The 14,018-nt window shown below is 41.2% G+C and overlaps 2 protein-coding genes across 2 annotated transcripts in view; one reads left to right on the forward strand and one right to left on the reverse strand.

Moving 5' to 3' along the window:
* LOC144500596 (ADP-ribosylation factor 2-like) overlaps positions 1–14,018 on the forward strand; it is a 384,154-nt gene that overhangs the window by 171,037 nt on the left and 199,099 nt on the right. The window lies entirely within an intron of this gene.
* nsfa (N-ethylmaleimide-sensitive factor a) overlaps positions 1–14,018 on the reverse strand; it is a 221,599-nt gene that overhangs the window by 77,836 nt on the left and 129,745 nt on the right. The window contains exon 17 of the mRNA XM_078223761.1: positions 10,995–11,074. Within this exon, the coding sequence (XP_078079887.1) occupies positions 10,995–11,074 (80 nt within the window). The remainder of the gene's footprint in view (positions 1–10,994; positions 11,075–14,018) is intronic.

Here is a 14,018-nt window from a genome sequence, read left to right on the forward strand (position 1 = left end):
TACTCCCCCTGCCTTTTCTTGCAGCCCAGTAAATGTTTCCTTTGGGTGGCCAGCTTTCAGTAGTGGATGTTAAAACGGGGAACAAGAAGTCAGTTTAGATTCTGGCTGTGCTTTGTCTTATTAGGAACCTTTAGAGGACAGGAACATTGTACTTTAATAGTAATACCTGGCCTGTTGTTAGAAATGGTTTTCCATTCAGTCAACATTCTGTGGTTCAATTACTCCCATTGGTTCTTCAGAGATTGTCTTTCCCTCAGCTATTGGCTCTCTGACAATAACTGGTTTCAGTCTAACAAGCTCAATTTAAATGTGAAAGTTAAGTCAGCTCTGGAAAATGAAAGAGCGGAATGTTAAAAGAAGTTTTGCTTTCAAGTTGAGCTTTCTCTTTCTTTAAAAATTTTATTTTGTTTTTAAAATCAAATTATTTCATCTGTCCATCTTCATTCATGTATGTTTTCCTCTATTTTCAGCAACATGATGAATCATGGTAAAAGTGTGTATGGGATGCAGGTCAATTCAGAGTACATTTTTTAAGTGAGACTGTGATACACAGTTAGAATGCTTCACTACAAATGAGCTAAAAGAATTACTGCGCAAAACAGCTGATGTTCATTCCTGATATGTAACCTTCACTCCAGTGTTGTCAATGCCCTTCCACTCAACCAATAAACTTTAAACAACACATCTGTCATCCCATCAGCTCATATTTTGTCATAAAACTTGCAGAAACTATCATGTTTCTACATATTGACTCTTATTGAACCATTAGTCTTACTATCAGCCAACTGTTTGCAAACTTGAGGAAACAAAATTCTGGTCCCAAAGTTTCTCAATCGTCTGGCCTTGTTAGTAACAATGGCACTCCAAACTTACACACTCTGATCATGCCACCTGTACTGCTGGCAGGAGTATAAGTGAGAATCTTTCCAATAGCAACTTCACATCAAACCATAGTGGAATTTCTGCAGGATAACCCCATGGCGGGTCTATAGTCTACAGTGTAAAAAGAGGAGCTCGATTCACTTTCTGTAGAAGTGGATGTTACAAAAGGTTGAAACATAGTCTATAGAGGTCTCAAGGAGTTTTATGGTTTTCCTGGTGACTTTTTTTATTTCAGGCCAATGCCCACTGCTGACTTTGTTACAGAAAAGCATGCTGTAATGTGCAAGTGAATCTTCCAAGTTTTAAAACAAAAAGCTAAAAAAGGTTTGCATGGGAACACCACCACCTTCAAGTTCCCCTTCAAATCACTCACCGTCCCGATTTGGAACTATACCACTGTTTTTCGCTGTTGCTAGGTCAAAATCCTGAAACTCTCTTCCTAACAGCACAGTAGGTGTTCCTGCACCACATGGACTGCAGCGGTTCAAACAGTCCTTCACCATCACCTTCTCAAGAGCAACTAGGGTTCGACAATAAATGCTGGTCTAGGCAGTGATGTTCACATCCCACGAATGAATAAATCTAAAAAATCATAAGTACAATTTCAATAATAGGGTGCAGTAATGGAGAAATACAAGTGCCCCAGTTGGGAGGAGAGGTGGGAAGTAAGAAAGACCGTTTCTCTGCATATCACAGGTGCAGCAAGACGCTTTACGCTTTATAAGTAGGGCCATGATCTGACTGCCACTGGTGTAAAGAGACAAATCACCCTATATTTGTTAAATTGAAAGTGCATCTTGAATGTGAACAGAATTGGAAACTACTGGGAGCTCAGTTTTATGAAATCAGAGTGAAACCATCAAACATGACTTCTGCTAAATATTTCCCTGTCTAGAGATTTATATTTGTGGCAAAATATGAACAACCATATCCTAATGTGAGAAATTGCCTCGCTGAAAATTTCCAATGCTCATTATATCACTACAGTTTAGTGAAATGTACATCATTCATCTGCACAAAAACAAGCCATTATAAAAGGCAGCACTGATGCTTAAAAATAAATTAAGATCCATTTCTTTAGGATAAACTCCATGGTGGGTCTATAGTCCACAGTGTCAAAGAAGGAGATTCATTCACTTTCTGTAGAAGTGGATGTTACAAAAGGTTGAAACACAGTCTATAGAGGTCTCAAGGGGCTTAATGGTTTTCCTGGAGGTGACTTTTTTTTTTATTTCAGGGGGCAATGCCCACTGCTGATTGCGGAAGATACTTTGTTATAGAAAAACATGTTGCTGTGCTGTAAGCTGCAAGTGAATCTCACAGAGTAAAAAAAAAGCTAATAAAATTTTCTAGTTATTTCTCCTCTTCGAGCTGTGCTCTGTGTGACCATGCATGCTGATTAGTAGCCCACACAGGCACTGAGAACGGGCACTGCTCATTTCAACCAAGGTCCTTTTCTCTCTCGTTCGACTCCCCGTTGTGACCGCCTTTTCACTCTCACTCCCAGCCCTTCTACTGTGTACAAAATAGTCACAAACACAGAGCACGGCGATTGTCTCCGCACATACACCCAACTGAGTGTGCTGTTTTTAAAAAATGAATCCATCCCATTAAATCACAATGATCTATAGTCCTGATCGACACAATTGCTATTATTTTACATATATAAGACATCTTGTGCTAAACATTTCCATCCTGGACTGCTGGGACGGATTATACACTGCCCACTATATACAATTAACCTCTTTGAGTTCAACATTGAAGCAACCAAGACCAAAATACAGATTATAACAAGACTTTAGTTTATTCCAAGAATGCAGTGAATAAAGAGATGTTCTATGTCTCTGTAAGTTTCGCTAATACTGCTTTTATGATACTCAGTACAGAGAAGAATAACTGACTATAGCTGGATGAATGATAATGATCCTGTGCAACTGCTCAGGAAGCTGAAGTGTGTGAAAATAAGCCACATTTTAACTATTAGGTGCTGTTATGAATCTAATTCCAAGAGACATGACTATCTGAATTTACGAATAAAATATTACAAACCAGGCTAACGGAAGGTGAAGGATCAGGGGAAGGCAAGAAAGGAAACTATTATTTGCATATTTAAGCAAAATTAAATTCAAAACATCTCATCACAAAAAAGTAATAGATAATTTAAGACTAGTTTTACGTGACTTCAGCTCTGACCAGTGAAATCAATATCAAGTCCCAGACACCACCAGGCAAAACTCTGTACTTGGCCTTGCTCAGTAACAGCCAAGAATATCTCCCCCCGCCATTCACGGATCCTTTTAGGCTCCCCTTCCTAGACTTGATGATTCTGTTTGCCCATTTTTCAAGGCAACTTTGGAAGGATGAGATAAACCAGCCGACTGTTGTGCAGCTGAGGAAACAGTACAAATAAAACTAGCTGATCTTCCATGGCATTGCTCACGTTATATGGACTGAACTCTTAGTGCATTTGCGGGTAGTATGCTGTGTCCAGTGCTCAGTGTGCCCAGATCATGAACTGAGTTCTAGCGCTTAATTAGCTAACTCCCCCATCTCAAAGCCTTCAGTCTTCCTCTCCAAATTATTTCCATGTCTTGCCAGTTCATGATTTCTCTCCTCCACATCTTTTGTAGCCTTGCTGCTGTCTTGATCTAACCACTCTACAACCAAAATCTAATCCAAGTCAGCCAGAAATTCAGTTTCAGCAAATTAAGTTGAACTTTGCAGCAGTAAGTTGCTGGCAGGAGGGGGCTGTAAGTAACTCTGGCACAGATGGAGGACAGGGCAGTGGAGGGGGGAGGGGGGTTTGAGGGGAAATGTTGAGGGATGCAGTCTCTCTGATTGGTATGCCACTCAAGTTAGACCTCAGAGAGGCGTGGCAAGCTGAGCTAGGAGTTATCAGAGCATTTATGAGGGTACGTTAGAAGGAACTGTTGGGAGTGATGAAAGACGAGATGGATAAATAAATGCATTATGCAATGAAATGGTGAGGAACTGTCATGGCAGTTCAGAAAGTGTTTTGCTTGCAATATGATTGGGCAGAATTTATTTTGCATGGGAGGATAGCAAAGACAAAATCAGAATTGGCAAAGCTTTGGTGCAAAAATGGAAAAGCTTTGAATGAGAAACATTGAAATACAATGAACTGATGGAAAAATGAACAGAGCTCAATAATCATGTTAGATATGAGTAAAATCAAAAGATAGGAATTTATATCTGAGATGTACAACAAAAATACACACAACCATTTACACTTCTGTTTTTGTAGTCAAATTTAAAGACACTTATGTCGCTACGCATGCATGAGAAGATTACAATTCTACATTTGAATTCTCTCAGGCTAACGTCTCTAAAGACGGAAACATTGCAAGGGTGTACGAGGTACCCGAACATCTGGAGACTCAAACCAGAACATTGGAAGTTAAACAGAAATTGTGTCAAAGATTGGATGTAAGGAATCAGAGAACTGGCTGATTAAATTCTCAGACATCTCAAGACCAAAACGGAGAAGTGAAGACATTTGCTGCACAACCATTACACTACTTGACCTAGATACATTTTTGAACTGACTCTATCCTCATCACCTCTGTTGTTCTTCATTCTGTCTTTGAGTATTGAACACAATGCTCCATGATTCCTTGCTTTTAGTTTCTCTGTTTAAGTTGGTTCCCTGAAGTGATCACTGCAAAGATAACCCCATCTAGAGGATCTGTCACAAATCAAAAGTTACTGCGATCAGTATTTTCCCTAATTTTTTTCCATTGCGAGCAGCCGGTTCATTTGAATCCAAGTGAGCTTTAAACTTATTTTCGCACAGATGTGCAGTATCTTGAAGTGGACAATTGATTGCTTTGTGAACGGTACCTTCCTTTGCAGAGTGGCTGCAGGTTATGGATTGTTGTATGCTGCTGCAGTATAGTTTAACATATTGGTATTTTGAGTTTATGATCTACAATATGACAGTGCGTCATTGTTGTCAAATCAAGATTATTTCTCGTGCAAACGCAGATATACAGGAAGGCAATTTATCCAAATTTATTATCTCGGGTCATGGTTAGTTCCATACATCATCACTCTTGCAACACAATCTCTTGGCAGAAGCAAAACAGAAAGAAAAACTTAATTTCTGGGAATATTCTTCTTTAACCCTTAGAGGCAAAGAAGTCCCAGTAGATCACATTGACTGGAAAACATTCTTCCCACAGTACAAAATCAGGATACTGCAGGAAATCGGAGATTAATGCAGGAAATACTCAAACAGGTTAGGCAGCTTCTGCAGAGAGAGAGAGAAAGTGAACTAGTGTTCCAGGTCAGCACTCTTCCACCAGAACTCGATCCCATAGCACTATCTCAAAGAAGTGCAGAGGAGTAACTCCACTGTCCTCTCACTATTTATTCCTCAATCACAAAAACTGATTTGTTTGTAATCAGCCCATTGTGGACCTTTCTGGAACAAGAAAAAGGACACACAGGCCAGACCTACAATCACTAAGATCCATGCCAGATATCAGCGTCACAGCTAACAGCCATATATCTTTATCCCTGAAAAGCATTGAGTGAAACCTATAAGTGGTACCTCCTTCAGCACTGGTTATAGGCTGTTTACACCGTAGGTTAGCTGACTTCCATTCATATCCGTAAAACATTGTGATGAGGTGCTTTGCATTTATTAAACCACCACTCTCCCTACATAACAGCAGTGACTAGACTTCAAAACTATTTCATTGGCTGTGAAGCATTTTGGGAGGTCCTGAGGTTTTGAAAGGCTCTGTATAAATCATATCCATTCATCTTTCCCAAACCAAGGTCAGGTTCAGAGACCATTAAAACTTATTCTTAAATAGCAGCATTTTCTTAGGTCTAAGCTACAGCTTTTTCAGCAAGTAAGCCGAGGTTGAGAATTTCTGATGACACCAGAACTCTTTGTAGAACTTGGAACTTAACTGGATATTTTGGGAGAAAAAAAGTCAAGTCATGCTCCTCTGTGATTGGTGAACAGTGAAGCATAGGGTGAATTTTATCAATCTAAAACAGACACTATAATTTAACAAATCTGAAACTTAACCCCAACTCACCTGCTTTTGGGTTTCACAAAGGTGAGGCAAGAATCAGTCAACCAACACACTCGAGGCAGTTTGGCAATTTAATGTTAATAAGACAAAACGCCTCTGATTTATCCAGCTCAGCTGCTTTAACGGCAGCCAACCAGGTTTTTCAGGCCTCAGGAAAGGAAGGCAGGGACAGCTTTAGGAAGACGCTAAGTGCCTGTACAGCAGTGTGTATGGGCAGGAGGATCGGGAATGCTGCCTTCCTGTCGCTATCCTTTATCAGACCCACCAGAGTCAGGAATCAGATCTCCTCACACTGCAGGGCCAGCGATCAGGCCTGCCCCTAAAGAGAGTTGCCCTGTCTGAATGGAGGTCAAACATGTCAATGAAGCTGACATCCAGGTGGAGAACCTCGCAAGTCCAAAAGACATGAGTCAAATCTTCATTCAGACTCCTGGTTTTCCTGTGCAAAACTCAGCCCCTTGCACCTATGTAACTGTCCATGTTAATAATCAGACTATTAATTCTCACCTCCATCACAATTTTTTATGCTCCACGGAAGTCTCTTCCCAATGTTTCATCCAAACATATCTGCAGAGCTTTCTTTTGGCGTAAGAAAATTCTTCTCCCTCAAATTATCTGGACCACTCTTCTAATATTATGTCCAGTATTAGCAAGTTCCACATTCTCAGCACTCTGGTGGAACTGTTTCTTCCTGGAATTCCCTGCTGGATTCATTAGGATGGGTGCTAGCTTTGGACTGTGCCTCCTACCCCTCCTCAACAGCTACTTGATCAAACCCTCTTATTCTCTTCAAAGGCCTTGATGAGAGAAGTTCTGAATCTTCTGTTTTAGAATCTTCCACACTATCCTCCAGCAATGAGAATGACCAGTCTGCTTTTGGTGTCAGCTGAGGAATACTAGAACCATGGAATACTTACAATGCAGGAGGAGGCCATTCAGCCCATAGCATTCGCACTAATTCTCTGAAAGAGCATTTTGCCCAGGCCCAGCCCCCCTTACTCTATCTCTGTAACCCTGCACATTTACCATGGCCAATCCACCTAACTTACACATCCTTGGACCCTAAGGGACAATTTAGCATGGCCAATCCACCTAACCTGCACATCTTTGGACTGTGGGAGGAAACTGGAGCACTTGGAGGAAACCCACGCAGACAGGGGGAGAACATGCAAACCCCTACACGGCCAGAATACCAGGGGAACTCTCTTGCTCTTCTTTGAAATGGATTTTGGATCATCTGAGGGGGCAGATGGAGCCTTGGTTTAATATCTCAGCCGAAAGATAGCATGCTATCTCCCAGTAATCGATTAAGCTTTCTTCTGCCTACAGTCTATAGAATTTGGAGAAAGAAAACAAGCTCATCACCTCACCACTACTTCGATTCACATCTTTTTTCTTACTCTCTTCAAGCTAGCCAGTGTCATACACACTTACACTTATATAGCACCTTTAACATAGAAATTGCCTCACAGAGGCATAATCAAATGGACCTTGGTTATTCTTCATCTTTCTGAAGAGATGTGATTTGAACTTGAATAACTTTGCACAGGTAATTTTCAGTAATTACAAACTAGAACAATAACATTAACAGCTCGAACTCTGACATACTGGGTTTGAGTATAATCAGTCACCCAGAGAAAGGATTATTGGTTTCAATAACGCTCATTACTGAGTACCAATATTTTTTCTGCAGCTGCTTCTTATTTAGTTTTACATTGATAAAACCTTTGTGTATAATCCCACCGGCTGACCTATAATTAACTGCACTTTGCCAGACGCCTGAATTTACTTGTAAGATTAAACCACTTATTAAATTCTAAAAATACAGACTTTAAAGCTTTAGTACTTCACAGGAGACGACCCTTTTCTTTATTTAAAAAAACTAAGTTGTGCAATTTGTTTTGATATAGTCACTCCCAGAGTCACTAAAAATATAACGTATTTTATAAAGTAACAAAAAAACTTAAGTTCAAAACCTCTGTAAATTGGCCAACAGTGAGATCATTCTTTTTAGACCCCATGTTAGGGAATGACTTTGTAAGTTCACCAGTACAATTTGTGCGTCATGACAGTATATTGCTTGGAGGATACCTGAGTATCCAGGTTCTGTATCTGGTCTGTATGGAGCCTGTAGCACCCAAGCAGCATTCCTGGATTACCTTCGACACCCTTGGGTTGGGGAAAACTAAGTTTCTACTCCTTAAAGCCATCCAACAATCCATGTCAAAATTGCATGTGCAGATATCAATGGAAACCAGGCAGGCACCCGCTGCAGTTACCCTCAAGGTGGTGCCTGGCACCTGATGAACAGGAACAGGCATAACAGAAAGAGGGGACAAGATAAAGCAGACGATGTGTTTCACTGCATAGTATAAATAGCTGCAAGAGTTCCACAATGTGGAGGATATCATACAAGTAATGAAATCTTTACCAAGTATACAAGTTATTGCCTTATGTCACCTGTTTTCTAGCAAAAACATCTGTAAAACATTTTGAGGAAAGAAATTATACAAAACATTACAATTTAAAATTAACTTAAGGTTAAAAGATGCACAAATAATGACAAGTTCATTCTTTGCATTTTACTAAAAAAGACTAAATTCCTATCACAAACTTTGTAACTAACTCACCCATTTATTCCTCTTCCAAAGAGTCATGTGTGACTCAAAATTTCAGCTTGGTTTCTCTCTCTCCTCAGGTGCTGCCAGACCTGCTGGGATTTTCCAGTATTTTCTGTTTTTGTTTCACTCTTCCAGCTGGCCTCCCAACTTCCCCTCACCACAAACCTCAGTTCATCAAAAACTGTTTTTTACATTCTATCATGCACCAAGTCCTGATTACCCTGCGCTCACTAACATTTAGCCTCACCTTTCCTTGCTCTGCAACTCTACAGCCATGCAGATCTTTAACTCTGGAGTTATATACATCACTCACTCTCTGCATTCATCCCACCACTGGCCACCGTGCCTTCCAACAAGCTATAAAATTTCCTCCCAAATTCCATCTGCTTCATTAGCTGTTTTCTTAAACATTTCTCATTTCCCAAACCTTTATTCACCTCTAGTATCTTCTCTCCTTTGGCTCCACAACCATTTTTTGTTCAATCACATCTCTTAAGTCCCTCGAATGGTTTGCCATATTATATGTGCCACATAAAGCCAAGTTGTTTTTAATGGTGTAGTCACAGAAATCAAATATCCTTCTTCAGATGGCCACAGGACCTCTCCAGCAAGCTATTTTAACCATTGTTCCTTGCTGAGAGAGATGGGAGCTCTGGAATCAGCATTCCGTGGCTGCATTGCACAGTTGGAAAACGGGCAGAGGAAGGAAAGGGTGTATTTGTGAGAGTATTACGTGATACTAAGTGTTGAACAGAGTAGAATATCACATGGAAAAACACAAAGACAAGCCAAGAGCTCCTTGGTTCATTGCACAAAACGTACAGATGTAACCACTCCAACTGATCAAAATCCAAGTGCTTTCATTAAACAACTGCCTTATACAACGTAAATTGCAAAATCTGCATTTTATTACACAGTCAGAAGACTTCCTCATACCTACCTAGGAGTCATCAATCGAGTCACGTCAAAGAAAATGTTGTATTAATCACTGGTATTCCAGACAGTCACTATTAAGCGTCGGCGGATGGGTAAACACAAGCTTGACGTGGCACTGAGACATACAGACCAGAATGGTTCCAGATTACATCCTAGATGTGTACTAAATTTGACAACTTCAGCCACAATAGTTCATTAGTGTCTCTGGGTCACAAAGGAGAGTACACAGTGCAAACAGCCCAAGCAGCACAGAACCTGTCCCTGCCCATGGCTCAGTGGAACGCACTCTCACCTTTGACTCAAAAGGCTGCAGCTTTGAATCCTACAACAGAAACAACATAATCTTTGCTGACAATCCAGTGCAATATTGAGGGAACATTAGACTGCCAGTGTCTGTTCCTTCCAGTGGACAGAATAAAGCTCCTCCTGGCACCCTGACTAATAGTTATTTGGGCTATGGGGTAACTAAAACAAATTAACTTGTCATTATCACATCACTGTCTGCCAGACCTAGTCATGCACGAATTTGGCTGTTGGCTTTGCAGTATATAACAGTGACAACACCTCTAAAGTACCTCAATGGCTACAAAACACTTTGGGATTTTCCGAGGTCCTGGACAACGCCAAATAAATTCAAGTCCTTTCCTTGGAAGTGTCTGCAGACACAGACGGCAGAATTCTTAAACAGCAATGGAGGTTGGTTTGGAGGCAGGCAAGTTCCCACCATTAGCCAGTTTAATAGTGCATTCCCACATCTGGGTTACTTTGAACCATGGAAGCTCAGCGGGTGGAGGTTGTTGGTGGGACAGTTACCTGCTCATAAGCAGAGGGTAGCCAATTAAACAACTACTTTGTCCATATGGATTAGAGTTTTCCAGTCAGCTTGCAGAGGTTGAAACAAAGCTTTCGGATGGAGGCAGCCTCCCAAGCAACAGATCAGATGGGGTCAGTTTTAATTTCATCTCCGCAGAGAGCGCCTCCACCTTGAGGCACCCCTCTCTCCTCCTCACATCAGCAGCTCTCACCTCTGCTGGTAGGGCTGTCAATCTCTCAAAGTTAAGAATATTAACTACTCCTAATTCATATGTTCATATATAACTAGTGTGTACATGGGGAAGGTAGACAAAATCTTGGATTTAATGTGAATTTAATGACTGATTTGCATTATAACCCATGACCATCTTAGAGACGAGAGGTTGCTGAAAAAATGCTTGAGGCTAAGCCAAAATGAACATTTATCCTTGGTATAAAACAGCTTTGTTCAAGAAAATTTCCTTCAATATTAGCATCTGTTGCACTCTGTGAATGAACTGCATTACAATTTCATCTCTTGCAGAAACTAATCACACGTTCTGGGAAGTATGAATCCAGCAACTGACATTTACAAAAGTCAAAGGAAAAGTCAAAAGCCCTTGGAGTGATAGCAACATGAAGTTAGACAATATTCACAGTTAATTCATATTATTTTAAGTTATGCTCAACTTACATGTGGAGATGACTTCTTCAGCAGGACCAACAAAGCTTGGAGTACCAGGTTTGAGAAGCGTGGACCAATTGGGACATAATCTGAAATCAAACAGATTAACAAGATTTATTTTCCTAATTCTGAGTCTCCAATTCCTTGGGGGGGGGTTAGATTTCACAGATCACATCTGGTACTTCACCCGAGGTCGTCTTTGCTCAGAAATATATTTTCTCTCAGGGGTTGTGCAACTTTGGAACTCTGTCTCAGACGGCGGTGGAAGCAGGATCAGCGAGTAATTTTTAAGGCAGCGGTAGACAAATTATCATTGGGCAAAGGAATGAAAGGTTAACGGGATAGATGTGAATCTGGAACTCAACACAAACAGAACAGCCATGATCTGATTGAATGGCAGAAAGGTTTGAGGGGCCGAATGGCCTACCTATACTCCAATTTTGTATGTCTGTATTAACTGACAGCATTCAGCAGCTGGTACCCTGATCAATTCTTCTTCTCTGGGAGAGGAGCTAACTTCAGTTTTGGCCCAAACAATTCCTCCTTTCCTAACACTACCATTCCACATGCCACCCTCAATCAATTGACAGGGCAAGAAAGAGGCATTAAACCTTTAAGTCGGTGCTATTTTCTACGTGTAGGTGGTGCCCACTCTTGTGGTGTGGGCCGGACAGAGGTTTCACAAAGTTTTTAAACACTCCCTTAGATTCGGATCCCTTGCAACTTCTGCACCTTCCAAACCTACCAATTTCATTCAGAAACTTCAGCTCTCTTTAAAGAAACTCAACAACAGTAACAAAGTAAACAACAAACCCTCTTCACATTAACAACATGGTAGTTTAGGTGTCAACATGGTTCAATGGTAGTATTCTTGCCTCTTAATCAAAATGCTGGGGGTTCAATTCCACTCGAGGTTTTCAGCACAAAACCCAAGTTAATACGACTGTTGAGTGCATTACTGAGGAAGTGATCGTCAGTGAATAACACAATCATAGAATGGTTACACAACACAAGAATACAGCAAATAGAAGTAGGAGCGGCCAGCAGGCACTTCAAGCCTGCCATGTCATTCAATATCATAGCTGATCAATGCCAGCCTCAACTCCTTTTCTGTGCTATTTCCCCATAGCCCTCTATTCCTCGATCTATCAAATATTTATCCACCGCCACTTTGAATACTTGTAATGATCCAGCCTTCACCACCCTTTGGGGCAGAGAATTCCAGAGATTCAGCACCCTCTACAAGAAGAAATTTCTATGCACCTCAGTTTTAAATGCCTGGCCTTTTATCTTTTAGCTATGCCCATGTTCGAGACTCTCCCACTCCACTAGTGAAAACATCTCACCATCTACCCTGTCAAGCCTCCTCAAGATCTTGTATGTTTGAATAAGGTCACCCTTCACTCCAAAGAATACACACCCAGACTATTTAGTGTCTCTTAAAAGGGCAACCTCTCAACCGAGGAATTGGCCTGGTGAATCTTCTTTGGACTGTCTCCAATATTACTATCGCCTTTTTAAAGTAAGGGGATCAAAACTATACGCAGTATTCCAGGTGAGGCCTCACCAACGCCCTGTACAATTGCAACAAAACCTCTCTATTTTTAAACCCTGACCACTTTGCAATAAAGACCAAATTGCTGTTTGCCTTCTTAACTAAGGGGCATTTGGACAAATAAATGAATAGGGAGGGAATAGAGCGATATGGTCCCAAGAAGGGTAGGGGTTATTTAGTTCAGACGGGCAGCATTGTCGGTGCAGGCTTGGAGGGCCGAAGGGCCTATTCTTATGCTGTAATTTTCTTTGTTCTAACTACTTGTGGACCCGCCTGCAAGCTTTTTGTGATTCATGCACTAAAACACCGAGATCCCTCTGAACTTCATTCACCTGCAGTCTCTATTTAGATAATAATCTGCCTTCTGATTCCTCCTACCAAAGTGCATGACCTCACACTTCCTCACATTAATTTCCATTTGCCAGGTTTTCGCCCAGTCACCAATTTATTGATATCCCATTGCAGAATAACAATATCTTCTTCACAACTTTCCCTTCCACCTCTCTTCGTATCATCGGCAAATTTGGAAGCTTTACATCTGATCCTTCCTCCAGATCATACATGTAAATAGTGAACAATATGGGCCAAGAACTGAGCCCTGTGGCACTCCACTAGAATCACAGAATCATACAGTGCAAAAGGAGGCCATTCGGCCCATCAAGTCTGCACCGACCACAATCCCACACAGGCCCTATCCCCATAATCCCATGCATTTACCCTAGTTAGTCCCCCTGGCACCAAGGGGCAATTTAGCATGGCCAATCAACCTAACCCGCACATCTTTGGACTGTGGGAGGAAACCAGGGCACCCGGAGGAAACCCACGCAGACACGGGGAATGTGCAAACTCCACAGTGACCCAAGCCAGGAATCAAACCCAGGACCCTGGCTGTGAGGCAGCAGTGCTAACCACTCTATTTTTAGAAATTTTTCTAGTTTTTCAGGAATTTTTACTAGTTACATCTTTCCACTCTGAAAAGGACCCACTTATTCCAACTCTGTTTTTTATGTGAAAGCCAGTTTTCAATCCATGCTAACACACTTCCTCCAATTCAATTACTTTATGCACCAACCTCTTATGTTGCACTTGTCAAATGCCCTTCGGAAATCGAAACACATGACATCTACACATTCCCCTCGACCTACTCTCCATGTAACTATACTCATAAGGAGCAATAATCTATAAATACAGCAGTCGCTAGGTCCAAGCTCTCTGCAAGCACAACTCCCTTGGGAGTACAAGATTGTGAAATTATCACCCATAAAGATCTGGCTAATATAAAGAGCTGTCGTATTGTATTTTCATCAGGTTCCAGGATATGGTTCCCTGAATGGCAAAGGACCTTTTGCGGCTTGCTCACATGTGGAGACTGACTACTTGGGCCCGAATTGTGACCATTTGAAAAATATTTAACCATACGGCCTAGGTCTGTTCTTCTCCAGTGTCCACACATCCTTTTCCAGCAGGTGTCATTTGAT

Source organism: Mustelus asterias, chromosome 11 (genome assembly GCF_964213995.1).
Source record: "Mustelus asterias chromosome 11, sMusAst1.hap1.1, whole genome shotgun sequence".
In the NCBI taxonomy this organism is placed as follows: Eukaryota; Metazoa; Chordata; class Chondrichthyes; order Carcharhiniformes; family Triakidae; genus Mustelus; species Mustelus asterias.